The 26,458-nt window shown below is 67.7% G+C and overlaps 4 protein-coding genes and 1 non-coding gene across 14 annotated transcripts; 3 read left to right on the top strand and 2 right to left on the bottom strand.

Annotated features, from left to right (window-relative positions):
* Positions 1–199: 199 nt before the first annotated feature.
* On the bottom strand, positions 200–8,784 carry SMARCC2 (SWI/SNF related, matrix associated, actin dependent regulator of chromatin subfamily c member 2). Of its 8 annotated transcripts, none has more exons than XM_064638854.1 (29): positions 8,572–8,784; positions 8,311–8,430; positions 7,272–7,357; positions 6,874–6,955; positions 6,704–6,796; positions 6,538–6,607; positions 6,364–6,433; positions 6,190–6,265; positions 5,975–6,106; positions 5,767–5,882; positions 5,532–5,662; positions 5,370–5,429; positions 5,256–5,293; positions 4,878–5,008; positions 4,712–4,783; positions 4,520–4,633; positions 3,807–3,960; positions 3,586–3,678; positions 3,239–3,358; positions 3,108–3,170; positions 2,775–3,033; positions 2,296–2,457; positions 2,159–2,223; positions 1,941–2,070; positions 1,696–1,862; positions 1,483–1,617; positions 1,083–1,398; positions 568–942; positions 200–396 (listed from the first exon to the last, which is right to left on the bottom strand). In XM_064638854.1, exons 1-29 carry the CDS (start codon positions 8,680–8,682, stop codon positions 320–322), a joined length of 3,618 nt encoding a protein of 1,205 aa, XP_064494924.1. In that variant the 5' UTR covers positions 8,683–8,784; the 3' UTR covers positions 200–319. The 8 variants fall into 8 exon arrangements, with proteins under 8 accessions (XP_064494924.1, XP_064494923.1, XP_064494925.1 ...); XM_064638853.1 differs by having other exon boundaries at positions 3,239–3,361; positions 8,572–8,783; XM_064638855.1 differs by having other exon boundaries at positions 5,538–5,662; positions 8,572–8,782.
* A 1,287-nt stretch (positions 8,785–10,071) lies between these two features.
* TRNAS-CGA (transfer RNA serine (anticodon CGA)) lies at positions 10,072–10,153 on the top strand. The gene has a single exon. It is a non-coding gene; the product is annotated as a tRNA-Ser (tRNA).
* Positions 10,154–10,672: 519 nt separating this feature from the next.
* Positions 10,673–18,457, bottom strand: RNF41 (ring finger protein 41). Of its 2 annotated transcripts, none has more exons than XM_064638874.1 (7): positions 18,314–18,457; positions 16,402–16,604; positions 15,201–15,313; positions 14,495–14,766; positions 13,462–13,597; positions 13,138–13,241; positions 10,673–12,014 (listed from the first exon to the last, which is right to left on the bottom strand). In XM_064638874.1, the coding sequence occupies exons 3-7, from the start codon at positions 15,288–15,290 to the stop codon at positions 11,663–11,665; spliced, it is 954 nt and encodes a 317-aa protein (XP_064494944.1). In that variant the 5' UTR covers positions 15,291–15,313; positions 16,402–16,604; positions 18,314–18,457; the 3' UTR covers positions 10,673–11,662. The 2 variants fall into 2 exon arrangements, with proteins under 2 accessions (XP_064494944.1, XP_064494943.1); XM_064638873.1 differs by having other exon boundaries at positions 16,402–16,548.
* A 161-nt stretch (positions 18,458–18,618) lies between these two features.
* On the top strand, positions 18,619–20,656 carry NABP2 (nucleic acid binding protein 2). The gene is made up of 7 exons (XM_064638889.1): positions 18,619–18,745; positions 19,257–19,350; positions 19,418–19,556; positions 19,643–19,714; positions 19,798–19,879; positions 20,002–20,068; positions 20,185–20,656. The coding sequence occupies exons 2-7, from the start codon at positions 19,272–19,274 to the stop codon at positions 20,355–20,357; spliced, it is 612 nt and encodes a 203-aa protein (XP_064494959.1). The 5' UTR covers positions 18,619–18,745; positions 19,257–19,271; the 3' UTR covers positions 20,358–20,656.
* A 573-nt stretch (positions 20,657–21,229) lies between these two features.
* Positions 21,230–25,207, top strand: SLC39A5 (solute carrier family 39 member 5). Of its 2 annotated transcripts, XM_064638867.1 has the most exons (10): positions 21,231–22,003; positions 22,085–22,238; positions 22,368–22,542; positions 23,070–23,239; positions 23,331–23,468; positions 23,549–23,609; positions 23,686–23,892; positions 24,070–24,150; positions 24,227–24,417; positions 24,755–25,207. In XM_064638867.1, exons 1-10 carry the CDS (start codon positions 21,648–21,650, stop codon positions 24,905–24,907), a joined length of 1,686 nt encoding a protein of 561 aa, XP_064494937.1. In that variant the 5' UTR covers positions 21,231–21,647; the 3' UTR covers positions 24,908–25,207. The 2 variants fall into 2 exon arrangements, with proteins under 2 accessions (XP_064494938.1, XP_064494937.1); XM_064638868.1 differs by lacking the exon at positions 23,331–23,468 and having other exon boundaries at positions 21,230–22,003.
* The last annotated feature ends 1,251 nt before the right edge of the window (positions 25,208–26,458 follow it).

Here is a 26,458-nt window from a genome sequence, read left to right as displayed (position 1 = left end):
AAAAAAAAAAACAAAAAACAAAAACAAAAAGGGGAGGAGGAGAAGGAGCTGGGTGGGTGTTGGGGTTGGTTTTGGGGGGGGGAAATGCCCATGTGCCAGGTGGGATCGGAGCTGTCTCATAAATAGCCGGGGGGGAGCAGGGTCCCAGCCCCCCCCTGGGAGACCAACACTTAAATAAAATCTGGGACAATCATAAAAAAATACCAAAGCTGGGGGGGAGGGAGGGCGGTCGAGGTGGGCAGGAGGTCCTTTGGGTGCCTTGCGGGGGCGGGAGGGGCCGGTCTGGGGGGGCTGCGGCGTCCTGGGCCCCGGCCGGGGCTCACTGCGTGGGGGGCACGGGCGTGGCCGTGCTGGGGGTGGGCGCGATGGGGTCCGTCTGCAGGGGGGGGCCTTGGTCTGCGGAGAGAACACAAAGGACGGGGGGTCACATCTGGGGGGGGCAAGGGGGTGCACGAGCACCTCTTGCCCCACAGCTCCGGGGGGAAGGGTTGAGGCCCCCGCCCGGCCCCGAGCCCCCGAGTGATCCGCCCGCTCCCGGCGCCCCCCGCGCTCCCCCCCATGTCTCACCTGCGAGGAGGCCGGGGTTGGGAAGGAGGCTTCCCTGCACGGCGGCCACGATGGCGGGGCTGTGCGCGGCGGCCGAGCCCCCCGCCAGGTGCGGCAGGGCCAGGCCGGGTGGGTGGGAGTTGGGGGGCAGCCCCCCGCCCCCCGGCATGCTGCTGGCCAGGGCCCCATGCAGCGGGAGGGGGGGCGGGTTAGCGGGGAAGGAGGCGCCCAGGGGGTCGGCGGGGGGGTTAGCCATGCTCAATGGGATGGCGGATGGAGGCAATCCGAAGGGCAGGGCCGCGGGAGCATTACCGGGCACGGCGGGGTGGCCGCTGCCACCGAGGGTCCCCGCCAGGCTCTGGGACGGCGGCTGCTGCCCAGGGAACGGCGCCGGGGCTGCGGGCGAGAGGGGCGGTGAGGAGACCCCAGCAGAGACCCCCACCCCTCCCTGCCCCTGCCCTCGGCACCGGGGAGAGCGTCAGCGACGGACCCCACGCCCCCGGGACCCCCTCGCCCGACCCCTGCCCGGCGCTCACCGTGGGGGACGTTCGGGGCTCCCGGTGGCGGGGGCGGCTGCGGCGGGGGGGCCCCGGGCAGCGGCTGCCCCACGGGCTCGGGGGGGCCCACCATGGCCGGGGTGGGCGGCGCGGCCAACGGGTGGGCGGCGGGGGCCAGGGGGGCTCCGGCGGCGGGCAGGGGCTGAGCCCCCGGGGGCAGCGGGGGCGGCTGCTGCTGCTGCTGCTGCTGCAGGTGCTGGAAGTGCTGCTGCCGCGCGCGCATCTCCGCGTACTTCAGCTGCTCCATGTGGAAGGCCTGGCGGTCCGCCAGCAGCTGCTGCCGCTGGTATTCCAGCTGGGGGCACACGGCGGGGTCAGCTGGACGGGGGGACGAGCAGACGAGCACCCGCCACCCTCCCGGGGACGGCCCCACACTCACGGCCTCACGCTCCCGGTCCATGATGGTCTCCAGCTCCTCGAAGTGCCGCAGTTTGATCTCCAGCTTCTTCATCTGCGTCTCCACCAGCAGCGCCACGAGGGACTTGATCTTCCGCTCCTCCACGGCCGCCAAGTGCTGGGGGAGGCCGCCCGGGGGGGTCAGAGCCCACATCTGGGTTGTGCTGCCCCCCCAGCCCAGACCCCCAGCCCTCACCTTGGCCTTCACGGCAGCGGCGGCCAGCGCGGCGGCGGCGGCGGTGGAGAGGTTCCCCTCGCCGATGTCCCGCTCCACCTTGGCCTTGCGCTCGGCCTCAGGCTCCGGAGGCTCCTTGGGTGCCTCATCTGGCCCCTCCTTCACCTCCTTCTCCTTCTCTGGCTCTCCTGTGGCACAGTGGGGGCTGTGTCAGCAGTGTCGTGGGGGGCTCGGTGTCCCCCCAGCCCTGCCAGGTCCCCCCTCACCTGCACCATCGCTGTCACCCTTGTCGGGCTCCTTCTCGCCCTCCACCTCCTTCCCCTTCTCCTCCTCCTTCTTGGGTGTTTCCCCAGGCTTCTCCTTCGCCTCCTCCTCGGTGGTGCCGTCCCTGGGCTCCTGGGGAAGGACCAGCCCCACGGCCCCACTCGAGTCCTGCCCCAGCCACCCTCCCCGACCCCCAGCCCCCTCCCCGGCCCCCCGCTACCTTCGCCTCCTTCTTCTCCTCGGCCGGCTGCGCGTCGGCCCGCGCCTCCTCGGCCCCGCTCTCCTCTGGGGACACAAACCCGGGCTCAGGCCCTGCCACTGCCCCCCCAGAGCCCCCACCTCCCCCCGGCCCCTCACCGATCCGCTCCGGCTCGTCCGAGGTGGTGCCGGCGATGCCGCTGCTCTCCAGCCCGAACGCGGGGTCGGCCTTGCCCGTCACCTTGGCCGCCTCCTCCACCTTGCGCACGTGGGCCTCCACCAGCGCCGTGGGCACCTCCTCCTTCATCTTGGAGAATTCCTCTGGGGGAAGTGCCGGGGAGGCCTCAGCAGGACCCCAGTGCCCCTTGGTGCCCCCCAGCACTGCGCATCCCTTGGGGGGCTCGTCCCAGCTCTGCAGGGCTCATCCTGGCTCCCCACAGAATTCATCCCTCTCCCCACAACACTTGTTCTGTCTCCTTACAGAATGCCCTATAGGACTCCTTATAGGACTCGTCCTCCTACAGGGCTCCCTATAGGACTCATTCCTTTCTCCTCCAGGACTCCTCCCTGTCCCGTGGTCCCTGTGCCCCCAGGACTCCCGCAGCCCCCAGGCCGGACCCCTGCCCCAGCCGTGCTACCCAGAGCCGATTTGGCGGCGGCGGAGGCGACGCGGGGGTCGACGACGGAGGCCAGGAAGGCCACGGTGCTCATGACAGGGTTGCCCGACTGGCTGAAGGGGATGGGCTGGTAGGCCAGTGGTCCCAGCGACGCCTCCGAGTCCTCCAGGTAGGGATCCTCGATGGGGAGCCGCAGGAAGTGCAGGATGCACTCGTCCTGTGTCCGGCTGCCCACGTGCTCTGACACCTTGTTCCAGTCGTCCTTGTACATCTCCAGGGCCTGCGGGACGGAGCGGGGGGGCGTCAGCGGGGTCTGGCAGCCCCGTTCCCCTCTCCCCACGGACCCCCACTCACCTCCAGCAGCAGCAGCGTCTCCTGCTCCGTCCACTCCCGCGTGGCGCTGGCAGCGGCTTTGCTCTGCAGGGGCAGAGAGAGGGGTGAGGGGCGGCGGGCGGGGGGCCGGGGCCAGGCCGAGGGGTGCCCACCTTGGAGGGGACGTTCTTCTTGGTGTACATGTCGGTGCGGAGGCCGAAGTTCTGCATGTCGGCCGGCTTCTCCTTGCCCTTGTCCGGGAAGTTCAGCATCTGCTGCGAGGCCGAGGTCGGCTGCTGAGGGGAGAGGGGACGCTGGGGTGCGGCCGTGGGGGGACGGGACGTCAGGATACCGGTCCCCCCCCCCTCCATCCCAGAGAAGCCTTCGTGCCCCGTCTCGTCACGGTGTCCCCCCCGCGTCCCTGCTCCCCGGGGCAGGGCGGCATGCGGGGCGCGAGGGGGAGGAGGGAGGAGCCTTCCTCGGCCAGCGGCGGGGGCACGGACCCCAAGGAGCCGCCTACCAGCTCCGGCTTCCCCTTCACCGTCTCGCTGACGAGCTCTTCGATCTCTTTGCTCTTGCGGCCGGTCTTGGCGTCGCCGTCGCTCTGCCGGCCCTGAGGCAGGCACGGATCGAAGCTGTGCATCCCCCACCCCCCGCCCCACCCCGCGCCCGGCCCCCAAGGGACCGGGGGGCGGCAGGGGGGGGTCGCGGCTGGGCGGGGCGGACGCCCCCCACACCCACCTGGGGCGTCTTGGGCTGCAGCGGCACCAGCCCCGAGGGAGTGTCGGCCAGCACGTGGAAGTGGGAGGTGGGCGGGGGGCCCATGGGGGTGGGCCGGCTCTCGGCGTCCACCTGGTAGTTGATGAGGCCCCACTGCTCCAGGAAGGCGTGGACCCTGTGGGGAGCTGGGATCAGACCCTGCCAGACCCCTACTGGTGTCTGTGGGGTGCCACACTGACCACCCCTGCCCCACTGGCACCAGACCCCTGTCAGCACCAGCGTGCAAAACCTGCCAGTGCCTGGCGCTCCACCAGCAGCACCAGGGTGCCCCAGTGGCACCAGACCCCTGCCAGCATCAGGGTGCCACACTGACACCTCATCAGTGCTGAGGTGCCACACTGACACCTCATCAGTGCTGAGGTGCCACATTGACCCCGTCAGTGCTGAGGTGCCACACTGACCCCATCAGTGCTGAGGTGCCACACTGACCCCATCAGTGCCACACTGACCCCATCAGTGCTGAGGTGCCACACTGACCCCGTCAGTGCTGAGGTGCCACACTGACCCCATCAGTGCTGAGGTGCCACACTGACCCCATCAGTGCCACACTGACCCCGTCAGTGCTGAGGTGCCACACTGACCCCTGTCAGCACCGCAGTGCCACACCAGTCCCAGCCCCACTGGCCCCGGTCTCCTGCCAACACGAGGGTGCCAAACCTCCCCCCCGCACCCACCGCATGATGGCACAGACGTCGCCGGCCAGGTTGCGGCGGCAGGCGGTGGAGGTGAGGTACTCCTGCGGGTTCAGCCGGTACGTGTCGATCATGAAGTTGCGGTAGGCCAGGTATCTGCGGGGGGGCAGGGGGGTGAGCGCTGGGCACGGCCCCGGGGGTGATGGGGGTGGCATGGGGGGGGTCAGGGCTCACATTTCGGGGGTCTTGGATTTATTCTTGCCGTTGAAGAACTCGGGCAGGGCGCGGCGCTCGATGGCGTGGACGCTGCGAGAGGAGACGCTCGGGTGGGTGGCCTGGACACCCTCCTCATCCCTCCTCATCCCTCCTCATCCCTCCTCGCCCTCAGCCAGCCCTGTACCTGTTGTAGTCGAACCAGGCGGCGTAGCTGGGGATGATGATGTGGTGGGTCTGCTCCGTCACGTTGTCCTCGTGCAGGTCGGGGTTCTTGGCCTGCTCCCCCTTGCTCCCAGTGCCGTTCTCCTCCTCGTCCTGCCCACAGACCAGCCCAGCATGGGCAAGGGGGTCCTGGGCCCCCCTTCTGCGCCCTCTGTCATCCTCACCGAGAGCAAGATGAGGCCAATGGCCTGGGGCAAAGGTGCCTGCAGCCCCAGGGGTGAGGGGATGGCCAGAAAAGGGCCTTTTTGCACCCAGGAGAGGGGCAAGGAAAGAGGGATAAAGAGGTGACACCATCGAGCAATGGTGCTCCTTGTGCTGGGAACACCTCCCCTGGGCTCACCTTGCCCGCTGTCTCCATGCTCTCATCTTCCTGCTCATCTGAAGGGAGGAGAGGGGTGGTTGTGGGCACTGCCAGGTCGGGGGGCCCGGGGCTCTGCCACGGTGCCTCACTCACCCAGGTCTGTCATGGTGCCCCCCTTCACGGGCGCTGACTCCGAGTCCTTCTTGGTGTTGACTGTGGTGGAGGGAACCAGCACTGAGCACCCCCAGGACACCCCCCACCCCACCCCAGTCCAGCTCACAAGGGGGGAACCTTGTGGGGGCTTCTGATCCTCACCCTGACCTGTTTTGGGCAGGGTGACCTCCTCCACGTTGGGGACGGGCGAGGGCTCGTCCATGTCCTTCGTCAGGTCCTCCTGCTCCTCCTCGCGGTGCCCGCGCTTGGATTTGTTGTAGGGGGTGGAAGGTCTGGGAAGGGAGAGACCCCCCATGCCCAGTCACCACCACCCCAGGGCCAGCCTCCCACAGCCTCTGTGGGGCCCAGACCCCCTCCCTGGACCGCCCCAGCTCACCCCTTCTTCGCGTTCTTCTTCTTGGCCTCGGGGGTGGGCGACGGGGAGGGCGAGCGCTTCCGCTTCTTGTAGTTACCCCCCTTCTTGTCCCGCCGGTCCGAGTCGGGGCTGTTCACCTGGGAGGCACATGGGGGATGGCACTGGGTTCAGCTGGGTGGGACAAGACCCCCAGCACCCCTTCTATGGGGGGCTCTGCACCCACTCTGACCTCGTCCGTCAGCGTCTTGGCCGAGATCTTCTTCCTGCGGGTGACGGGGCTCTTCTCGTCCGTCACCTCGTAATCCTCCTCGTTCATCCACTCGTTGAAGGTGTCCGTGTCCAGGATCCACTTGGCATGGACCTGTTGGGCAGGTGTGGGGGTGTGTCAGGCGGGGGTGGGGAGGGGGCTGCAGCTGCTCCCCCAGCCCGGGGGACCCCCGTTACCTTCCGAGGCTTCTCCGGTGTCGGGGCATCCTCCACGGACGCCTCGATCTCGCTGGCGGGGATCCAGGTGTCGTAGCTGCAGGTGAAGGATGGGGGTCAGAGTGGCACCCACAGCGATTCTGGGGGGTCAGGGGGCTCCCCAAAGTTTCAGCCCCCCCACCTGGGCCCTCTCACCTGTCTGGGTAGTAGCCCCAGTGCAGCAGCACCTGCTTGTCGCGCTTCATGACCGGCCGGACCCACTCCTCTGTGGGAGACACGGGGGGGCTGGCACTGATCCTGCAGCCCCCCTGGAGCCTCCCGTGATCCCAGGCACAGCTCTGACCCCCCCAACCCCTCCCTCACACCCACCTTCCTCCAGGTTCCCGGGGACAGGGCAGACAATGTGGGACGCGTTGCTCTTGTCCTCGGTCACGGTGCCCTGCGAGAGCCGGGGGTTGGATCCAGGGCTAAATACCAGGATGAGGTGTTGGATGAACCCCCCCCTCGTGCCCCCCACCCCAGCGCTGCCACCCACCTGGTGCCTCTTGACGATGTCCTTCAGCTTCCCCAGCAGTTTGGGCTCAATCTCCTGGTGCAGGAAGATGTTGGGCCGGGCCAGGCAGTTGTTCTGGGGGGTGGAGAGCAGACTGGTGAGGTTGGAGGGGGACAGGGGGGCCCGGGGGGGTCAGGGATGGGGCCTCTTACCTGCACCAGGGATTTCTCGATGGTCATGAACATCTCCACGTTGCGGTCCATCCGCGAGGGATTCTGGAAATCGAAACGCCGCCTTATTGGAAGAAAAGAGCGACTCTCATGAAAGCCACAGCTCAGGTCTCCTTGTCAGCATCCAAAATTTGGGGGGGTGGGGGTGGGACACGTGCCTGAACCCCATCAGGGGTCCGGGGGGAGAGGGGGGACACTGCCCAGCACGTGTTTGCTCTGGAGGTGGGAGCCCTACAACCAGCCCACCCCGTGCACCCCTGCCCGAGGCCACCCCAGGGTGTTCCCATGGAGGGGACCCCCACCCTTGCCCCCGGGACCCCCTCACGGCCCCCCCAGCCACCCAAGACCCCCCGTCCCGATGGGTGCAGGTGGGTGCTCACCATCCTTGGTCGCTCTTGAACTTATAGGCCGCTGCCAGGATGTGGCACAGGGCTCCCCCCGCCTTGAAATCCAGGAAGCATTTGATCTGGAAGGGGAGGAGGTGGGTCAGGAGGGTGGTGGGGGAGCTGGGCAGGATGTCACCCCCTCGTTGGGGTGACACCTCCTCATCACGGTGACACCCCCATGTGTGGGTGCCATCCCCTTGCTGAGGTCCCATCCCCAAGTCTGGGTGCCACTCCATCGGGGTGACACCCCTGTGTCAGGGCACCATCCCCTCATCCAGGTGCCTCGGGCTGGGATGCAGTCCCTGCAGGGCTGGGGCACTGTCCCCAGCTGGGGACCTGTCCCTGTGTGGGGACGCCGTCCCCAGGGCCATGGGGTGCTGTCCTGCGGTCCCAGGGGCAGCGTCCCCTGGTCCTTGGGGCACAGATGCTGCTTGGGGGCAGCTGCCAGCAGAAGGGTGCCCCAGCATCCCCAGGCACTGTCCCCAGGACACCGGGGCGTGTCCCTGACCAGGGCACTGTCCCAGGGCTGCTGTCCGTGGTCAGTGCTGTCCCCAGGTCACTGCAATGCTGAACGGGGTCACTGGGGCTTCGGGTGCTGTCCCCACTCAGGCCCTTGTCCCCAGCTCACTGGGGCTCCGTCCCGGGCCCTGTCCCCAGGTCTCTGGGGTCTTGTACCCCACGTCTTTCAGGCACTGTCCCTGCTCAGGACCTTGTCCCTGCCCATCAGGGCCTTGTCCCCAGTTCGCTGGGGCTGTCCCCGGGGACTGGGATGTTGTCCCCGGGTACTGAGGGCTGGCCCTGGCTATCAGGGTGCTGTCCCCACATCTTTGGGTGCTGTCCCGAGCCAAGGTCCTTGTCCCCCCTTCATTGGAGCTTTCCCCCGGATATCCAGGACCCCGTCCCAGAGCCATCGGGGTCCATCCCTGCACCCTTTTGGGGCACCGTCCCCGCTCGGGGCCTTGTCCCCAGACCCCCGGGTGTCCCCCCCGCGCCCCCCCGTGTCCCCCCCATGCCCGGTGTCGGCGGCTCTCACCGGCAGCTTGGTGAGGGGCGCGTTACTGACGTGCTTCCCGAACACCTCCTCCTGGAACTGCAGCAGCTGCACCACCAGGCTCGACAGCGACTTGTTGGTGGGGGGCTCCGCCTGGATGTACTGCGGGGCCGAGGGGTCAGCGCGGCCGCGGGGCCCGGGGGGGCGGTGGGTGTGGGGGGGGCGATGGCGGCGGCGCCGCCGTGACAGGCCGGGCCCGGCGCGGGGCGGCGGCGCTGCCCCATCGCACCCTCGCCCACCTACCTTCTTGTAGTTCTTGCCGAGCCAGAGCCGCACGTTGTCGAACTGGCTGACGGTGTCCGAGGCCTCGTAGTACTTGACGTTGGGGCCGCCGTCCTTCTTCCGCACCGCCATCTTGAGCGGGCCGGGCCGCGCCGCCTCCGCCCGCCCGCGGGCTCCCCCTGCGGGCCCCGCGCCGGTACCGCCGCTGCCGCCGCTCCCCCTGCGGGCCCCGCGCCGGTACCGCGGCCTGTTCCGGTACCGCCGGTTCTGTTCCGGTACCACGGCCCTGTTCCGGTACCACGGCCCTGTTCCGGTACCGCGGCCTGTTCCGGTACCGCCGGTTCTGTTCCGGTACCACGGCCCTGTTCCGGTACCACGGCCCTGTTCTGGTACCGCCGGTCCCGCTCCGGTACCACGGCCCTGTTCCAGTATCACGGCCCTGTTCCGGTACCACGGCCCTGTTCTGGTACCACGGCCCTGTTCCGGTATCACCGGTCCCGCTCCGGTACTGCCGGTCCTGTTCCGGTACCCCGGCCCTGTTCCAGTATCACGGGCCTGTTCCAGTATCACCGGTACTGCTCCGGTACCGCTGGTCCTGTTCCAGTCCCGCTGTTCCCCCTCTGGTCCCGCTCTGGTCCCGCCGCCCCGGTCTCCGTTACCGGCCCCCGGGGATGTGCTGGGCCTGTCGGAGCGAGCCCGGAGGAGGCACCGAGAGGAGCAGAGGGAAGGACGGAGCGGCTCTGCCGTGAGGAAAGGCCGGAGAATCGGGATCGCTCGGCCCGGAGAGGGGAAGGCTCCGGAGTGGCCTCATTGTGGCCTCCCAGGACCCGAAGGGAACTTAGGGCAGAGACGGGGCGAGGCTGTTTGCAGGAGCTCGGAGTGACGGGACAAGAGGGAAGGGGTTCCAACTGAGAGAGGAGCTTTAGATTAGATATGAGCAAACAAATCCTTCCCTGTGAGGGTGGTGAGGCACTGGAATGGGTTTGCTAGAGCAGCTGTGGCTGCACCGTCCCTGGAAGTGTCCAAATCCAGGTTGCAGCGGCCTAGTCTGGTGAAGGTGTCCCTGCCGTGGCAGGGAGGTGGAATGAGACGGGCTTCAAGGTCCCTTCCCACCCAAACCATTCTATAATTCCATGTGTGTCCTGCGGGAGGTTGGAGCAGCTGTGGCCCCGAGGCGGGGCGGGGAGCCCCGGTGAGATCCCGGGTGGATCCCGGTGGATCCCCGGTGGGTCCCGGAGCAGAGATCCCGGGAGGATCCCGGTGGATCCCCGAGCAGAGATCCCGGGAGGATCCCGGTGGATCCCGGAGCAGAGATCCCGGGTGGATGCCGGGTGAATCCCGGTGGGTCCCGGAGCAGAGATCCCGGGAGGATCCCAGAGCAGAGATCCCGGGTGGATCCCGGTGGATCCTGGAGCAGAGATCCCGGGTGGATCCCGGTGGATCCCCGGTGAATCCCGGTGGGTCCCGCGCGGGGCGGGGCCGGGCCGGTCTAGGCGGAGCGCGGCGCACGGAGGCGCGAGAGTCACGGTGGCCGAGTGGTTAAGGCGTTGGACTCGAAATCCAATGGGGTTTCCCCGCACAGGTTCGAATCCTGTCCGTGACGCCCGCTCTGTATTTTTTAGCGCGGGGCCCCCCCCGGTCCCCGCTCCTTTACCGGCGGCGGCAGCGGGGACTCCCCCCGACGCTCCGGTTCCTGCTCGTACCGGCGGCAGCAGCGGGAGCTCCGGTACCGGCTGTTTTCCCGGCGAAAGCCACGGGAACGCCCCCTCCCGTCCCTGCTCTTTTAACGGCGGGAGTGAGGAGGAGCCTCCCAGCCCCGGCACCGGGTCTGTTACCGCTGAGAGCGGCGGGACGGGTTTATCCTTTTTGGGGACCACACCTGGGGGGCTTCAGGGCCACCCCCGTGGCTGGAGCCCCCCCGGACACTCAGCCACACCCCCGGTGGGGGCCGTTCCCTCCCCGGTCGGTGGGAGCCCGTCAGTGACATTTATTGATCTCGGGGACCCCCCAGGATACCTGGATCCCCCCAGGATGGGGAGGACACCCCCAAACCCACCCAGTTTTCCCCTGGGACTGAGCACCCCGGGGTTCAGAGTGCAGGTGGAGGCCCCCAAAACAACGATAAAGCAACCAGAACGCTGTTTATTGATCACTTCAATCCCTGCCTCCCGCCCGATCCGCTGGGACCGACACCGGAGGAGAAACGATGGTAAAAAACAACAAAACAAATGCAAATAAATTAAATTCCCAACAAGTCCCAAGGAACCAGGCCAGAGGCGCCTGCCCATGGTATTCTGAAACTCAAATAAAAGGGGGGGATAAAAATGAAAAAAAGGCCAAAAAAAAGGTACAAAAAAATACAGAACCACAATCACAAGTGTCTGGAAAAGTAACACCAACAGTGGAGAAAGCGGAGCCAAACACGGGGCAGGACCACGGGAGGTGGGAGGTGCCCGAGGGGACACGGCTGCTCCCGAGGAGAGGGGTGGGGCATGCACAGAGCAAGGGGGGCACAGAGGGGTCCCCAGGCCTGAGGACCCCCACTCCAGGGACTCGGCTGCGGCTGTTTGGCTCCGGGGTCAGTGACACTGGCAGGGCCCAGTTTGGGGACACCAAGACGAGCCCCCTCCCCACCCGCAGGAGGGGAGCAGCTCCCGCTGCTGCGGGGTCGGATCAAAGCTTGGAGAGACACCGGAGAGCGAGGTGGGAAATCCGGGGGGGTGAGAAATCCCGGGGGGAAGTGGCTGTGGAATGAGTGAGAGCCGCCGGGCAGCAGGGCTGGTCCTGGGGGGCTGGGCTGGATTGTGAGCCGGGATTTGGGGGACCCCCCGAGGGGTCTGGCAGTGCGTGTGGAGCCATCGCTCCTTCTGTCCAAGAAAGACACGGAATGGGGAAGCAAAGGGGGACGTGGAGGGGCTGCAGCCCGGCCGAGCTCCGCGCAGGGTTTACCAGAGGGGTTTAATCGTGTCACTGAGGAACCAGGAGGTCGGAGGGGACAGTTCCCTAAAATCCACGTCGGTGAGCAGGGAACGCCCGCAGTTCTGAGCGGCCTCCCTGGGCCTGCCCCCCTCTGCACCTTCCCCCTCCTCCCCCTCGAGGCGTTCGGGATCCCTCAGATCTCCTCCACTCCGTGTGCAAAGATCATGACGAGCCCCGGCTCGAGCACCATGTCCTCGCCCATGTGCTGGTTCTCGCAGGCCATCACCACCACCGCCTGCTTCCCGGGGATGCGCTTGGCCACATAGTTCTCGTAGTAGCGCCGGTTCATCTGGCGCGTCTCCAGCGTGGCCAGGCCCTGCGGCCAGTTCCGCTCGTGGGCGTTCTCGATGAGCTCGTTGATGATGGACGCGGGGCAGCCGCTCTCCACCAGCGAGCGCTTGATGACGGCCTGGAGCACCGCGTCCGGCGTGGAGATCATCCCGCCCCACCGCGTCACCCGCGCCGGCTGCAGGGAGTTCACCCACCTGGGGACACGGGGAGGGGGGGTTGGGGTACAATCCCAGAATCCCTGAGGTTGGAAAAGCCTTCCAAGGTCACCGAGTCCAGCCCGTGCCCGATGCCCACCCTGTCCCCCAGCCCAGAGCTCTGAGTGCCACGGCCAGGCCTTCCCTGGACACCTCCAGGGGTGGGGACTCCAAACCTCCCTGGGCACCCTTTCCAGGAAGAAATTCCTCCTGATGTCCTCAGACCTTTGCTGTGTCTTGATCACCCCCTCACCCCAGGAGCCCAGCTCTGGCTCTTTGGAAGGAACTGTGGCCCCAAACCCCTGAGCCAGAGCCAGACACAGCTCAGCAGTGGGGGGGTCACAGAACCCCAGACTGGTTGGGGTCGGAAGGGACCTCTGCAGATCACCCAGTCCAACTCTCTTGCCAAGGCAGAGTCACCTTGAGAAGGTGACACAAGAGGGTTTGGAATGTCTCCAGAGAGGGAGAGTCCACACCCTCCCTGGGCAGCTGTTCCAGTGCTCTGCCACCCTCCATGGAACGAAGTTCTTCCTCATGTGGAGGTGGAACTTCCTGTGTTTTAGTTTGACAACGCCTTCCAAGAGGAAATCATTCCTGATTTCCAACCTGAACCTGCCCTGGGGCAGCTTGAGGCCACCTCCTCTTGTCCTGTCACTTGTTACCTGGGAGAAGAGGCCCACCCCCATCTGGCTACAATCACAATTTTCCCCCAGAGCTGGGGAATGGCTCTGTTTTGGGTGCTCTGTGCTTGGGAGTGAGCCTGGATGGGGAACACTGAACTTCTCCACCTTCCCTTCCTGTTTTCATCCCAGGCTGCTTCAATCAGCTCCACAATCCCTCCCTTCGGGGAGGGGAGAGAGGAGGAGCAAGGAGCTGCTTCCTCCAGCAGCCTTTCTCCCAGGGAGGAAGGAATTTGGCAGCTTCCTGTTCGTGGGCAGGATGCAGGTGGAACAATAACACTCCAGACCCATTGTGTGAGCAGCTCATGTGCCACCCCCAGCACAAACTCCCCTCTTCCCTCTTGTGAACCATTTCCTTCTCCTCAGAAGGCACTTCACCCCCTGCCCAGTCCCTCAGCCACGCCGGCAGGTTCCCAGTCCCCTCTGCCCAGCCCCAGACTCACTCCAGGATCTCGTTGTACTCGATGGTCTCCTCCAGGTTCTGCAGGTTGGGGTTGACGCTGCGGATCGCCCGCATGTAGGCCTTGAGCAGCTGGATGTCCCGCTTCTGCCACGGCGGGGAAAAGTGGGATTTGGGAACGGGGTCACCGTGGGGGCCCCGTGGCACAGACCCCCCGGGCCGGTGCCACCCCAGCACCCACAGACCCCCCAGCCACGCTCAGCCCAGGCCACGCCCCAGCCCCTTTTTTTTTTTTGGCATTTTGGTGTCCGAGCACCCCACGGGCACCAGGGGGACCCTGGCACGAGCCTGGCACAGCTGGACCCACCTGCTCAGCCAGCTGGTGCTTGTGCTCTGCCGAGGTCTTCTCCAGCTCGGCGATGCGGGTCTGCTGCTGCTGCACCACCGACCGCAGGTGCTTGATGCAGTTGTGGTTTGGCAGCTCATCTTTGGGCATTTCCAAGCTGCCAAGCGTTAGGAGAGAACGGGGAGGCCCCACGTTAGGGGAAGCTACACACAGAGCACTTGGCATCGGCGTGTGAGCGGCTTCCAGAGCTAATCCAGGCGTGAGGGACCAGCTCAGACACCTCTGAGGAGTGTGGGAAGGCCCTGCCGTGCCAAACGGTCTGGGGAGAGTCATGGGAATAAACCACCACTGCCACAGTGCCATGGCATGGGGATTTTCCTCCTCCAAAGGGATCAGAATCAGACAGCCCACGGGCCTGATCCAGGTTCTGACTTCACCCAAGGAGATCTCACCATCTCCAATCCAGGCCCCTTTCTGGGGTGCTGCTTTCCAGCACCTCACTCCCCAGTCTGCCCATAGATCCAGGGCTGCCCCGCCCCTGGTGCAGAACCAGCACCTGAACTTCGTATGGCTGGTGACTGACTGCCCATCTCCCTGGTCTGTCAAGGTCTCTGTGGGGCCTCGAGGGAGTCAACAGCTCCTCCCAGCCCCTTCTGCAGCACCACGGCCTCTGAACCCCAGGCTCCTTCCCAAACCTGGGGCTCCTTCCCAAACCCGGGGCTCCTTCCCAAACCCGGGGCTCCTTCCCAAACCCGGGGCTCCTTCCCAAACCTGGGGTTCCTTCCCAAACCCCAGGCTCCTTCCTGAACCCCAGGCTCCTTCCCAAACCCGGGGCTCCTTCCCAAACCTGGGGCTCCTTCCCAAACCCGGGGCTCCTTCCCGAACCTGGGGCTCCTTCCCAAACCCTGGGCTCCTTCCCAAACCCGGGGCTCCTTCCCAAACCCGGGGCTCCTTCCCAAACCCGGGGCTCCTTCCCAAACCCGGGGCTCCTTCCCAAACCCGGGGCTCCTTCCCAAACCCGGGGCTCCCTCCCAACCCCCTGGCCCCTCCTCACCCGCATCCCTGCTCGCAGGTCACGGGGCGCTTGGGGTTGTGCTCGCAGTCGTTGAGGTGGGACATGAGGTTGTCGAGGCGCACGACGGCCGTGCAGCCGAACACGGCGTTGTCGCAGGTGATCTGCAGCTTGGACAGCATGTTCCGCATGATCCGCGGCACCGGGCGCAGGTGGGCGACGGTCACCACGCTGCGGTCCACGGGGCACGTCTGCTGCTGCGAGAACCACTGCGTGATGCAGGCGTTGCAGAAGGCGTGCTCGCAGTGGGGAGCCTGCGGGGGGGCAGCACACGGGTCACTGGAGGGCTGGGAAGGATCTCCGAGGCCGAATCCAGGCCCGGTGCCCGCCTCGCCCCCCAGCCCAGAGCACGGAGTGCCACGGCCGGGCCCTCCTCGGGCTCCTACATGTCATTGTTCTCCCAGATTAAAACATCCCTTGGCTGTGTTTGCACAGACAGGCTCTGCTCTTGTGTCCAATACACTCAGGAGTATTCAGGACTGGGGAGGGGGAGCGGATTTTGGGAACAGGGAGCTTTACCCCTGGTGCCAATTCCTCTCCTGTGCTACCCAAACCCTTCACAGGAAAGCTCAGAGTCCAGGGAGCTCGCAGTGTGCACGGTGCCCATCCCCTGATCCAGACATCCATGAGCCTGGGGCTGCCACCAGAGCCTTCCAGCAGCCAAAACCAGTGCTGAGGTGGGACCTACCTGAACTGGCTCCTCCAGGACCCCGCTGCAGATGGGGCATATAAGGTCCTCATCAACGTCCCCCTGGAAACGAGCTACATCATACCCCATCGCTCGTCACCGCTGCCAGAACCCTGCAGAGGGACAGAGGGCTCAGGGCAGCTGCACAGGGCACATCCCAGCCCTCTGCCTCCCAAATTCCTGCTCTCTCCTGCCCCAGGCACACCTGGAGCTCTCACCAAGTGCCCTATGAGGGGGGGAAAAGGGTCTCAGCCCCCTCTGTGTGCCCAGAGCTGCCCCAACGCTGCTGCTTCCACTCGAAATTCCCAATCCTGAGGCAATTTTCCACTTGGTGGCTGTTGGGGTTTGATCTGGGGGTTGTTTTGCACAGTTTATTTGGTTTGCTGAGGTGGGACACGTGCCAGGGACCGTTCCTGGTGCAGCCAGACCCTCGCCAGCCTCACACAATGGCACTGGCTGGGAGGAGGGCACGTCCTGCCAAGGGTGGCAGCGCCAGGTAATTCCCTTCTCCAACCCCTCAGCTCTCTGCCAGGGCCGGCCTTGAGCTCTGCCCCGGCAGTTACCGGGCCCTCTGCTCCTCCTGCCCCGTTCTCACGACATCAAAGGCGGTGTCCAACCCCTGCAGCCCCATAAAGGAGTCCCCACCCCAAACCCAAACAGGAGCTGGCAGGGACAGGAGGGGTGTGAGGACACGGGGAGCCCTCACCAGGCAGGGCAGCAGTTCCAGCTGTGCAAACACCAGCAGGTGGCTTTGCATCCCTCCAGCTCTCAGGATACAGCTCCAGAACTCTGGATCCACCCGGGGGTTCATTAACAAAACCCTTTCCCTGCCAGTCCCAGGGATCCTCTGGGAATTCCCAGGTCTGCCCAGCTCCTTCTACGTGAAATACAAGATACAGAAACCAGGCAGGGGCAGTTCCTGAGCCAGTTTGGCAGGATTTCTGCCAAACCTCTGGAATTTAAGGAAGATCTCGCTATTTCCCCGTGGATATTGATTTAAACCAAAGCTTTTTGGAGCAAGAAACCCCCCAGACCCGGGAGCAGCCACCATCCCAAGGCTCCACGTGCGTGGAGGGAGGACTGAACTCCTGCAGGAAGCTGTGGGGGAAGGAACAAAGCTGTGGGGGAAGGAATAAAGCTGTGGGGGAAGGAACAAAGCCATTCCCCTGGAGAAGGGAGGCTGTGAGAGGCCCTGCCTTACCTCCCGTGGCAGAATTCCTCCCGGAGCGGCGCAGGGCTGGGCTGGCTTCACTCTGTGCAGGGACACTCTCCCAAAGGCCCATCTTTCCCCTCACTCTTCCGCAGCCCAGAACGTTCCTCGGGGGGCCCGGAGTCAGACAGGACAGAGCTGAGCCCAGGGAACAGAGGAGGGAGGGAGGATGAGGATGGTGGAGGAGGTGGAGGCTGTGCCCATCACCCCCCTCCAGCCACGTGGGAGAGGAGCTGGAATTTTCTGAAGAGCCTTTGAGACTCTCCAAAAACGACGGAGAACCCGGGGAGGAGCCGTGGATTGCCTGGAAGGCGCCGATCCCACTGTGGACAAAGGCCCCAGGCAGAGAATTCCCACTGAATCCCAACCCACTCCTCACCTCCGGGGATTTCTGATTTCAGTGGGAAGAACGAGGGTCCCTTCAGAGCCCCAAACCAGCCTGGAGAGCCCTCGTGCCCCCCCTGAACATGACAATGACACGGATCCACATCCCCCTCTCCCCGTGGCCCTCGGCTTTGGGAATTCCAGCCCCATTCCCAGCTGGATCCACAGGGCAGGGACACAAACACCAGCCCATTGGGCAAAGCCTCAGCTCTGCAGTGACAAAATCCCGCTAAAAATACCGGTTTCCCCAAATGCCACTTAAAAAAAAAACACATCTCCTGACACAAATCCAAGTTTTTTTTTTCTCTCTCGCTGCGAAAAATCGACAGAACGGGAAAAACTATTTTGGTTTGAGCTCCTGGTCATGGCAACGAGGGGAAAAACCAGCTCAGGAACAGCCTGGGTGGTGCTGCCATGGGGGTTTGGGCACCAGAACCTTCGACACCATTATTACTGAGGCACCAGAATTTCCCTGGTGCTGCTGAATTTTGGGGCATTTTCACGTTTATCACTTAAAATCACGGTAAAAAGTGCCCTTCCTGAAAACAAGGCTGAGCTCGGGTGCTGCTTAATTCCTGCCTCCCCTCTGCTTCCCAAACACTGCTGGGCTTTTGTGCCCAGGGACCAGGGTCAGGTGTGCTCCCCACCCCCCCCAAATTCCTAGGGATTGTTCCCCAAGTTCCTTTGGATTGTCCACCCACATTCCTTGGGATTGTTCCCACATTCCTTGGGGTTGTCCCCCACATTCCTCTCTCCCTCCGCGGCTGCCGCGGTGGGGGCTCCCCCCTCAACTCAGAGCCCCCCCGGGGGCCCGGGACCCCCCGGCCCTCGCTGTCCTCGCTGCAGACGATTCCTCACGGGAGCCACCTCCAGCCGGGTCCGTGTTCTCCCAGTCCGGCCCGTGTTCTCCCAGCCCGGCCCGTGTTCTCCCAGCCCGGTCCGTGTTCTCCCAGCCCGGGCCGTGTTCTCCCAGCCCGGGCCATGTTCTCCCAGCCCGGGCCGTGTTCTCCCAGCCCGGGCCGTGTTCTCCCAGCCCGGGCCGTGTTCTCCCAGCCCGGGCCGTGTTCTCCCAGTCCGGCCCGTGTTCTCCCAGCCCGGCCCGTGTTCTCCCCCGCAGTCGCCCCGGTGGGTCCGGGGCCGGTTCACGCCGCTGATCCCCCCCGGGACCGGGACCGGCGCAGCCCCGGGAGGGATCGCTCCGGGGGGGGATCGTCGTTTCGCTCCCGGTGTCCGGGTGCGGCACCGAGAGCACGGCCGGGGATTCTCCTCCTCCCACCGGGACGGGGCTCCAGCGGCACCGGGACCGGCCGGGGGTGGGGGGGGGTCACTCCCCACCACACGAACTCCCGACCAGGTCCGGCCTCCCCCAGCCCCGAGCCCCGGCGGCCCCTCCCGGACCACCGCCCGCTCCCCCCGGTGCTACCGGGGTTGCATCGTGCCCTCCCCGCCCCGGGAGCCCCGAACGCCGCCCACGGGCCCGGCTCTCCCCACGGGGCCCCCCTCCCGCCGCCCCACGTACCGCGGCCGCCGGGCCCAGGCCTCTCGGGGGCCGTTCCGGGGCCACTCGGTGGCCGTTCCGGGGCCGCTCCGGGCTCAGGGGCGGCCGCGGCTTCCACCGGGTCCCCCCCGCCCGGCCCCGCCGCGCCGGAAGTTGCCGCGCCGGAAGCGCCGCTCTGGCCTCGCGCGAGCAGAAACTCACTGGTCGGGGCGGGGCTCCGCGGGGTGAGCCGCGCTAAGCCCCGCCCTCAGTGCATCGCTATTGGTTGGAGCAGCGGTACGTCACCCGCCTTGCCCTACGCTGATTGGCTGCGCGGGGCAGTGTCCGGGGGCTGCCGGGAGCGTGCCCGGTGAGCGCGCGGCGGGGGCTGCGAGCGCCCCCTGGCGGCGGGGCGGGAGAGAGGGCGGTGCTCCCGATCCCGATCCCGGTCCCGGTGGCCCCGGAGTCTCGCTCGTGGGTAGTCCCGTCCCCGCGGTCCTGTCTCCAGTGTCCCGGCGGCCCCGTTCCAGCGGTCCCGTTCCCCGCGTCCCCGCACTCAGCCCGGTGGTCCCGTTCCCAGCGGTGATGCCGTCCCCGGTGTCCCGTCCCCGCGGTCCCGTCCCCGGTGTCCCCGCAGCCCGGTGGTCCCGTCCCCGGTGTCCCCGCAGCCTGGTGGTCCCGTCCCCGCGGTCCCAGTCCCCAGCAGCGATGCCCCCCCCCCCCCGTGTCGCGTCCCCGTTGTCCTGTCCCTGCTGTCCCCGGTGGTCCCAAGGCCGGGAGTCTCATCTCCAGTGTCCCATCCCCGGTGTCCCATCCCCGGTGTCCTGGTCCCATCCCCGGGTGGTCCCATACCTGTGCTCCCCGTCCCAGCAGTGATGTCCTGCCCCCCGGGGGTGGCACAGCCGGTGTCCCCCCGTACCCCCCATCCCCGGTGTCCCCCCATCCCCGGTGTCCCCCCATCCCCGGTACCCCCGTTCCTCCGCAGGGTCCCGCCGGCACCATGAGCACCGAGACGCTGGTGAAGGACGTGAAACCGGGGCTGAAGAACCTCAACCTCATCTTCATCGTGCTGGAGACGGGTGGGTGTGAGGGCGGGGGGTCCCCCCTGGCCCCCCCTGCCCCCCGTGACCCCGCGTGTCCCCCCAGGCCGGGTGACGAAGACCAAGGACGGGCACGAGGTGCGAACGTGCAAAGTGGCCGACAAGACCGGCAGCATCAACATCTCGGTGTGGGACGATGTGGGGAACCTCATCCAGCCCGGGGACATCATCCGCCTCACCAAGGGGTACTGGGGGGGCTGGGGGGGCGCCCGGGACCCCCGACCCTGCGGGGACCCCGCCCTGACCCCCCCTTCCTCCTCCTCCTCCTCAGCTACGCCTCCGTCTTCAAGGGCTGCCTGACCCTCTACACGGGGCGCGGGGGGGACCTGCAGAAGATCGGCGAGTAAGGACGGGGTGGGGGGTCCCACCGGAGCCGGGGGGGCTTTGGGGGAGCAGGGGGACCCCACGGCCCCTCTCTGCCTGCAGGTTCTGCATGGTGTACTCCGAGGTGCCCAACTTCAGCGAGCCCAACCCCGAGTACGTGGCGCAGCAGTCGCAGAGCAAAGGGGTGAGCTGGGGGGTCCCGGGCTGGGGAGGGGGCTGGGCTGGCACTGCCAGGACCCCCTTGGCCCCCCGAGGGCAGCCCCCTGGCTCTGCAGCACACGGGGGTCTCCATCTCCTCCTCCCCAGGCCCAGAACGAGAGCACGAGTGCTTCTGCTTCACAGACCACCCAGGGCCCCCCCGCAGCCCCCCCAGGTAGGTCATGCAGCCCCCTCCCCACCCTGGGGCTGCAGGATCTCCCCCCGTGGGACCCCCAGGCTCGGGGGGGGTGGTGGGGGCGGCTCCACCTTTCCCTCCCGGTTCTCTCACAGCCCCCGACAGCCAGAACGGGAACGGGCTGAGCCCGGGGGGCCCCGCGCACCCCCCCAGCGCCCCCGCGCACCCCCCGAGCGGCCGCATCACCCGCAGCCAGCCCGGGCACCCCGGCCCCGCCTCCGGCCCCGTCAGCAACGGCAAAGAGACGCGGAGGAGCAGCAAGAGATAACGGGGACCCTCCCCCGGACCCTCCTCCCTCCAGCCCCGGCACGGTCGGGAACGGCGGGGGGGGCCCGGCCCCCCAGCCCCGCGCAGCCCCCGGGGCGAGGAGGGGGTGCCCGGGCCCCGCTGCCCCCCACTCGCGTGCCCCCGGGGGCGGCGGGGGTGGCCCGGAGCCCCCCGTGCTCGGGGGTCCCGGGCGGGACGGGGCTGAGCGGTGCCGGGGGCTCCGCGCCCCCCCCCGCCCCGTGCCCCCCCCCCCCAGCGCCCGGGACCCTCGGGGTGCGAGTTAATAAAGGTCGAGCTCTGCCCACGCCTCTCCTGCTCCTGCCCGGCACGGGGGGGACCCGGACCCCCCCCGCCCTCAAGGCCCTCCCCGCGGCCCCTCCCGGCACCGGGGCCGGCCGGGAGCAGCTCGGGGTGACCCTTGGCCCCCCCGGGTCGGGCGCAGCAGACGCGGGACGGGGACGGGGACGGGCAGGGCCGCGTCCCCCCGGCCCCACCACCGGTCAGGTGGGCTCGGGTGGGCAGGGGAGGGTCCCGGGGGGGCACGGGCGATGCCAGCGCCGCGCCTGGGGGGGGTCCCACGAGTGGGGTGGTGATGGGGACAATGAGACCCACGTGGGTGGGCGGGGGGGGGCTCCGGGGAGGGGGAGGGGGCACCCGCGGGGCCGGGGGGGGTCGGTGGGGCGCTGGCTCCCAGGATTTTCCATCAGGGCCTGGCCCCACGTGGGAGAGCACGGCGGCCATCCCACCATCCCATCTCCACGTGCGGCTGTCCCGCGTCCCTGCTGGGGAGGGGGAGCCGGTGGGGGGCTGTGGGTGGTGGGTGGTGGGGTGGGGGTGTGAGGAGGGAGCCGGGGGGTGCCGAGGGCTTTATCTCCCGCCTGGTGAAACATTAACTCCCTCACAAAACCTGCCCCCGTTGCAAAACCTCCCCTCGAGGACGAGGGTCACCATGTCCCCCCACGGCATTGTCCCCACCACCCCCCTCTCCCACCTGGGGAACCCTCGGGGGGCACAGGGGCAGCACCCCTCGTCCCGGCCCCGCTGCCCGGGGTGTCCCTGAGCCCTGGTGTGGGCCACGTGTCCCGGGAGGTGACCCTGGTGCCGCCTGGCGCTTTCCCTGCGGACGGACGGACGGACGGGTGGCAGGAAAGCGCAGCCGGGGGCCACCTGGGGGGACCCCACGTCCCGGGAGGCGCCCCCGGGCAGGGGGTCTGCGCCCACCACAGCTCCCCCCACCCTCACCCCCGTGTCCCCCTCCTCCCCAGCTCCGCCGCCCCCGGGATCCGGCCCCATGGGCCCCCCCGGGCTCCTCCTGGGGCTCCTCCTGGCTCTGGGGGTCGGGGGGACGCCGGAGCCCCCGGGGCCGCTGCCCGAGGAGCAGGAGCACGGGTATTACCTGCAGCAGCTCTTCGGGCAGTACGGGGCCAACGGGACCCTGCCCTTCGAGGGGCTGGCGCGGCTGCTGGGCAGCCTCGGGCTGGGCCGCGTCCAGGTGGTCCAGATCCAGCACGAGGAGCTGGGCCACGGCCACGTCAGTCACCTGGACCTGCTCGAGGTGCAGGAGGAGAAGCACCGGCACCGGCACCCGGTCTGGGAGCACGGCGGGGACGGAGCTCCCGGTGCCCCAGCCACCGACCGGCCCCACAGGTACCGGGTTCCCCCCGGCCCCCGGGAGGGCTGCCCCACACCCAGCGTGATGGGGGGGCTCATCGCCCCGGTCTCCCGCAGCCCCCCGCCCTCCCAGACACAGAGCTGGGCGAAGCCGGTGCCCACCGAGCCCCCCGGTGCTGGGGGCCCCCCCCGGCAGTACCAGCCCACCCTCAGCCTGCTGGGGAGGGTCCTGGGCTTGGAGCACTCCAGCGCCGACCACCCGCACGACGACGTGAGTGGGGCGGGGGGGTCTCACCGTCCCTCTCTGCTGCCACATCCCGGGAGCCTGGGGGACCCCCGGCTGCTCCTTGTCCCCCCGGGACCCCCCAGCAGCGCTCACGGCAGCCCCCCGGCCCTGCAGTGCCTCAACGTGACCCAGCTGCTGGTGAACTTCGGGCTGGACTCGGCGGCGCAGCTGACGCCGGAGCAGTTCACCCTCCTGTGCCCGGCCCTGCTCTACCAGATCGACAGCCGCGTCTGCATCCAGCACAGCGATGAGGTGACGCTGCCTCCCCCGGGGGGGGGCCTGTGGCCAGGTAACCCCAGCCCGGGGTAACCCCTCCCAGGCCCCCGGCCCCAGGTTGTCTGTCCCCGGGTCCCCCACAGCCTGTCACCCCATTGCTGCATCCCCACGTGCCCCAGTGTCTGATCTCCGTGCCCCCATCTCTGTAGCCCCATCTCTGGTTCCTCGAGCATCTGGTCCCCCTGTCCCTGCACCCTGAGCCCCTGGTCTCCCATCAGATGGACCCTGTGGACCCTCTCCGTGCATTCCCATCCCTGGCTCCTCCATCATTGGCTTCCCAGGTCCCCTGGCACTTCAGTCCCATCCCTGGATCCCTCCAACCCCATCCCTACAATGACCGTCCCTCCAACCCCAAGTGCTCCCCCTTCACAATCCCCAGCCCCAGATTCCCATCACCCCACACTCCTGGTCCTGGGGTCCCCATTCCTGAGGTCCCCATCCCGCATCCCCAAAGACCCCCACCCCTGCATCCCCAAGGACCCCCCACCCCCCCTCCCCGTGCCCCCCTGCTCCGGCCGTGCCCCCTGACCCTCCCCACAGCACTGGGCTGGGCTCTCCTGGCCGTGGCCTCCGTCAGCCTCCCGTCCGCCCTGGCCGTCCTCCTGGTCCCGCTGCTGAGCCGCAGCTTCTTCCGCTCCCTCCTGGCCTTCCTGGTGGCCCTGGCCGTGGGGACACTCTGTGGGGACGCCCTGCTCCACCTCTGGCCCCACGTAGGTACCCCCACCCCCGTGGAGGGGAGGTGGCACCCCGGGGGACACCGGGGTGTCGGGGTCACTGACCCGCTGGGTCCCCCATGTCCAGGCCCAGGGGGGGCACCAGGACACGTCGTCGGGGCCGGGGCCGGCGGTGCTGCAGGGGCTGGCGGTGCTGGGGGGCATCTACCTGCTCTTCCTGCTGGAGCTGCTCCTGGGGATGCTGCGGCGCAGGCGGGAGGCCACGGTGAGAGCCGCGGGCACGGGGCAGGCGACGGGGTTGCCACCAGGTCCGGCTTTGTACCCAACACCTCGGTTCCTTCACAGGGGCACCCCCATGGAGAGACCCCCGGTGTGGCCACGGGGGTCCTGGCACCGTCACGAGGAGGTACAACCCCCCCCCGTGCCCCACAGTGCCCACAGCCCCCGGCCCCGGCACCCACCGCGTGTCCGTCCCGCCGCAGGGGCCGAGCTGAGACACCTCAGGGCACCGGACACGGACCCGGAGCTGGAGCTGAGGCCCCACGGACCCCCCCGTGAATCCCCCCACGGGCCCCCCCACGGACACTCCCACGGGCCCGCGCTGCCCCTCAACCCCGGGGCCACCGACATCGTGTGGATGGTGGTGCTGGGGGACGGGATCCACAACCTGACGGACGGGCTGGCCATCGGTGAGGGGGAGAGCTGGACACGGGCACGGACCGGGATGTGACACGGAGGGGTGCCCAGGGACAGGGGCAGGGGGTGCAGAGCGCAGCAGGGACAAGAGGACAGGCGGGCACAGGGGCAGGGGGGGCACAGGGCACGGGGGCCCCGCAGGTCCGTGGTGAAGGACCCTCTTCCCGCAGGTGCCGCCTTCTCCCACAGCCTCTCCAGCGGGCTCAGCACGGCGCTGGCCGTGCTCTGCCACGAACTGCCCCACGAGCTGGGTAAATGCTGCTCCCCCTGCCCCTGGCAGCCCCTCAGCTCCCCCCACGCCCACCCACCCACCCGCTGTGCCCGCAGGTGACCTGGCGGTGCTGCTGCGGGCGGGCACCGCCCCGCGCTCCGTCCTGCTCCTCAACCTGCTCTCGGCCCTGCTCTCCTGCCTGGGCGCGGTCGCGGGGGTGGCCGTGGGGCACAGCGGGACCCCCCTCACCCCCTGGGTCCTCACCGCCACCGCCGGCATCTTCCTCTACGTGGCCCTGGCCGACATGGTAAGGGCTGTCCGGGGCTGTCCGGGGCTGTCCGGGGGTGTCCGGGCTGTCCGGGGCTGTCCGGGGCTGTCCGGGGCTGTCCGAGCTGTCCGGGCTGTCCGGGGCTGTCCGGGCTGTCCGGGGCTGTCCGGGGCTGTCCGGGGTGTCCGGGGCTGTCCGGGGGTGTCCGGGGCTGTCCGGAGGTGCCCGGGGGTGTCCGGGGGTGTCCGGGCTGTCCGGGGCTGTCCGGGGGTGTCCGGGCTGTCCAGGGCTGTCCGGGGCTGTCCGGGGGTGACCGGGGGTGCCCGTGGGTGTCCGGGGGGTGGGAGCCTCCCGCTGAGCCCCCGCTCTGCCCCAGCTCCCCGAGGCGCTGCGAGGAGCCGCCGAGAGCCCCGGCGAGGGCACCTGGAGCCGCTTCCTCCTGCAGAACGCGGGGTTCCTGCTGGGCAGCGGCATCATGTTGGGCATCGCCCTGGCCGAGGGGCACGTCCGCGCCTGGCTGCAGCTCTGAGGGGCTCGGCCGGGGCCGGGACCGGATGGCAGGACCCCCAACGTGCCCCCAGGACCAGATTTTTTCACCTCCTGAAGACCCTCAGCGGCATCCGCTGCCTTGGGAGCCTCAGCCCTGTGGGGTGGGACTCGGGGGTCCCCTCAGCCCCCCTGGGTGGGGGCACTGGGGTGCTCACACACCCGGCTCCGGGGCTGAATCCAAGCTTGTTCCCCTTCCCGTCCTCCCAGACCAGGCAGAGGAAGGACAACAGCCCGTAGAAGCAATAGCATTTTAATAAACATAATTGATTCAAAGCCACAATACGAAGAACAGGACTTGGTTGCAGCTCACACGGTAGAAAATAGATCAAGTCTGAATGCTTTTGTCTTTTTCCCCCCCCCTTTTTCAGTATCTTTTTAGTTCCTTTCCCTCCCCTCCCTTCTCCTTCCTCCTCCCCGAAGGTGATGCAGGATTTCTGAAAATACAGAACATCTGAGAAAAAAGTAACTGCTCAGGAGGCTCGGGGGAGCTGGGAGGGTGGGCTCACACCGGGGCTCTGGAGCTGGGAGAGGAACCAGCTCAGACCCTTTCCAGGGAATGCTGAGCTCCACTCCCTGCAAAGGTCTGAGCAGCCAAATCCAGGGTCTGGGCACCCTGGGGCAGCCAGGGGGACAATCACCCCACAGGTGTCCCAGCCCAGCCCCACGGGGGGCCAGGGTGGGCTTCACACTCTGCAGGGGCTTCCAGGGGTGCCCGAGGAGCGGGACAGGGACACCCTGAGCCCCTCCAGGTCACACCGATGTCCCTGCACCGGACACTGGGGGGGCAGGAGCCTCCACTGCCCCCGGGAGCAGGAGGGCACCAAACACAGCCCAGCAGGGATGGTACCCGGGATGTTCTCCGGGATGTTTCCACCGTCAGACCTGGAGCACCCCTGGGATGGGGCGAAGGTGGCAGGGAAGGGGCCGAGACCCCTGTGACCGACCCGTGCCCTGCTCTGCACCCCCCCTAAACTGGTCACACTTCACACAGTGCAAAATTCAGAAAGATGCTGCCAGGACCCAATGCCTGGAGCCCTTGACCCATTCCATAGCAGGGCTGGGACCCTCCCACAGCAGGACTGGGAGGGCTGGAATCCCTCTGGGGGGCTGGAATCCCTCTGGGGGGCTGGGCCCCTGTCTCGCAGCAGGAGTGGGACCGCTCAGGGGTCCCAGACCCCTCCTGCCTCTGGCCTCTCCTTCCACCCAACCAGGGGCTCCATCCCTGTCCTCAGCCAAGGCAGAGCTTGGGAAAGCTCATTCCCAGGGCAAGCAGCCCAGGGCTGTGAGTGGGCAGAGCAGCACGGTGGGACCCCTGGCACCCCCCGGCTCCGACACCAACAGCCCCTGAAATCCAAGTGCTGAGCCCCAAAGAACTGGCAGGTTTGTCCAAGCCATCAGGAACCCGCTCCCAGAGGGCTCAGAGAAGGACAAAGAAGGGACAGGAGGAAGGCCCAGGCCCATCAGCAGCTCCAGAGGAGCCTGAGAAGCCCGGGAACAGCAGCAGGAGGCCCCTCACCCCCCCTCTCCAATC

Source organism: Pseudopipra pipra, chromosome 30, assembly GCF_036250125.1.
Source record: "Pseudopipra pipra isolate bDixPip1 chromosome 30, bDixPip1.hap1, whole genome shotgun sequence".
Classification (NCBI taxonomy): domain Eukaryota; kingdom Metazoa; phylum Chordata; class Aves; order Passeriformes; family Pipridae; genus Pseudopipra; species Pseudopipra pipra.
This window is presented reverse-complemented; position numbering and strand designations above follow the sequence as displayed.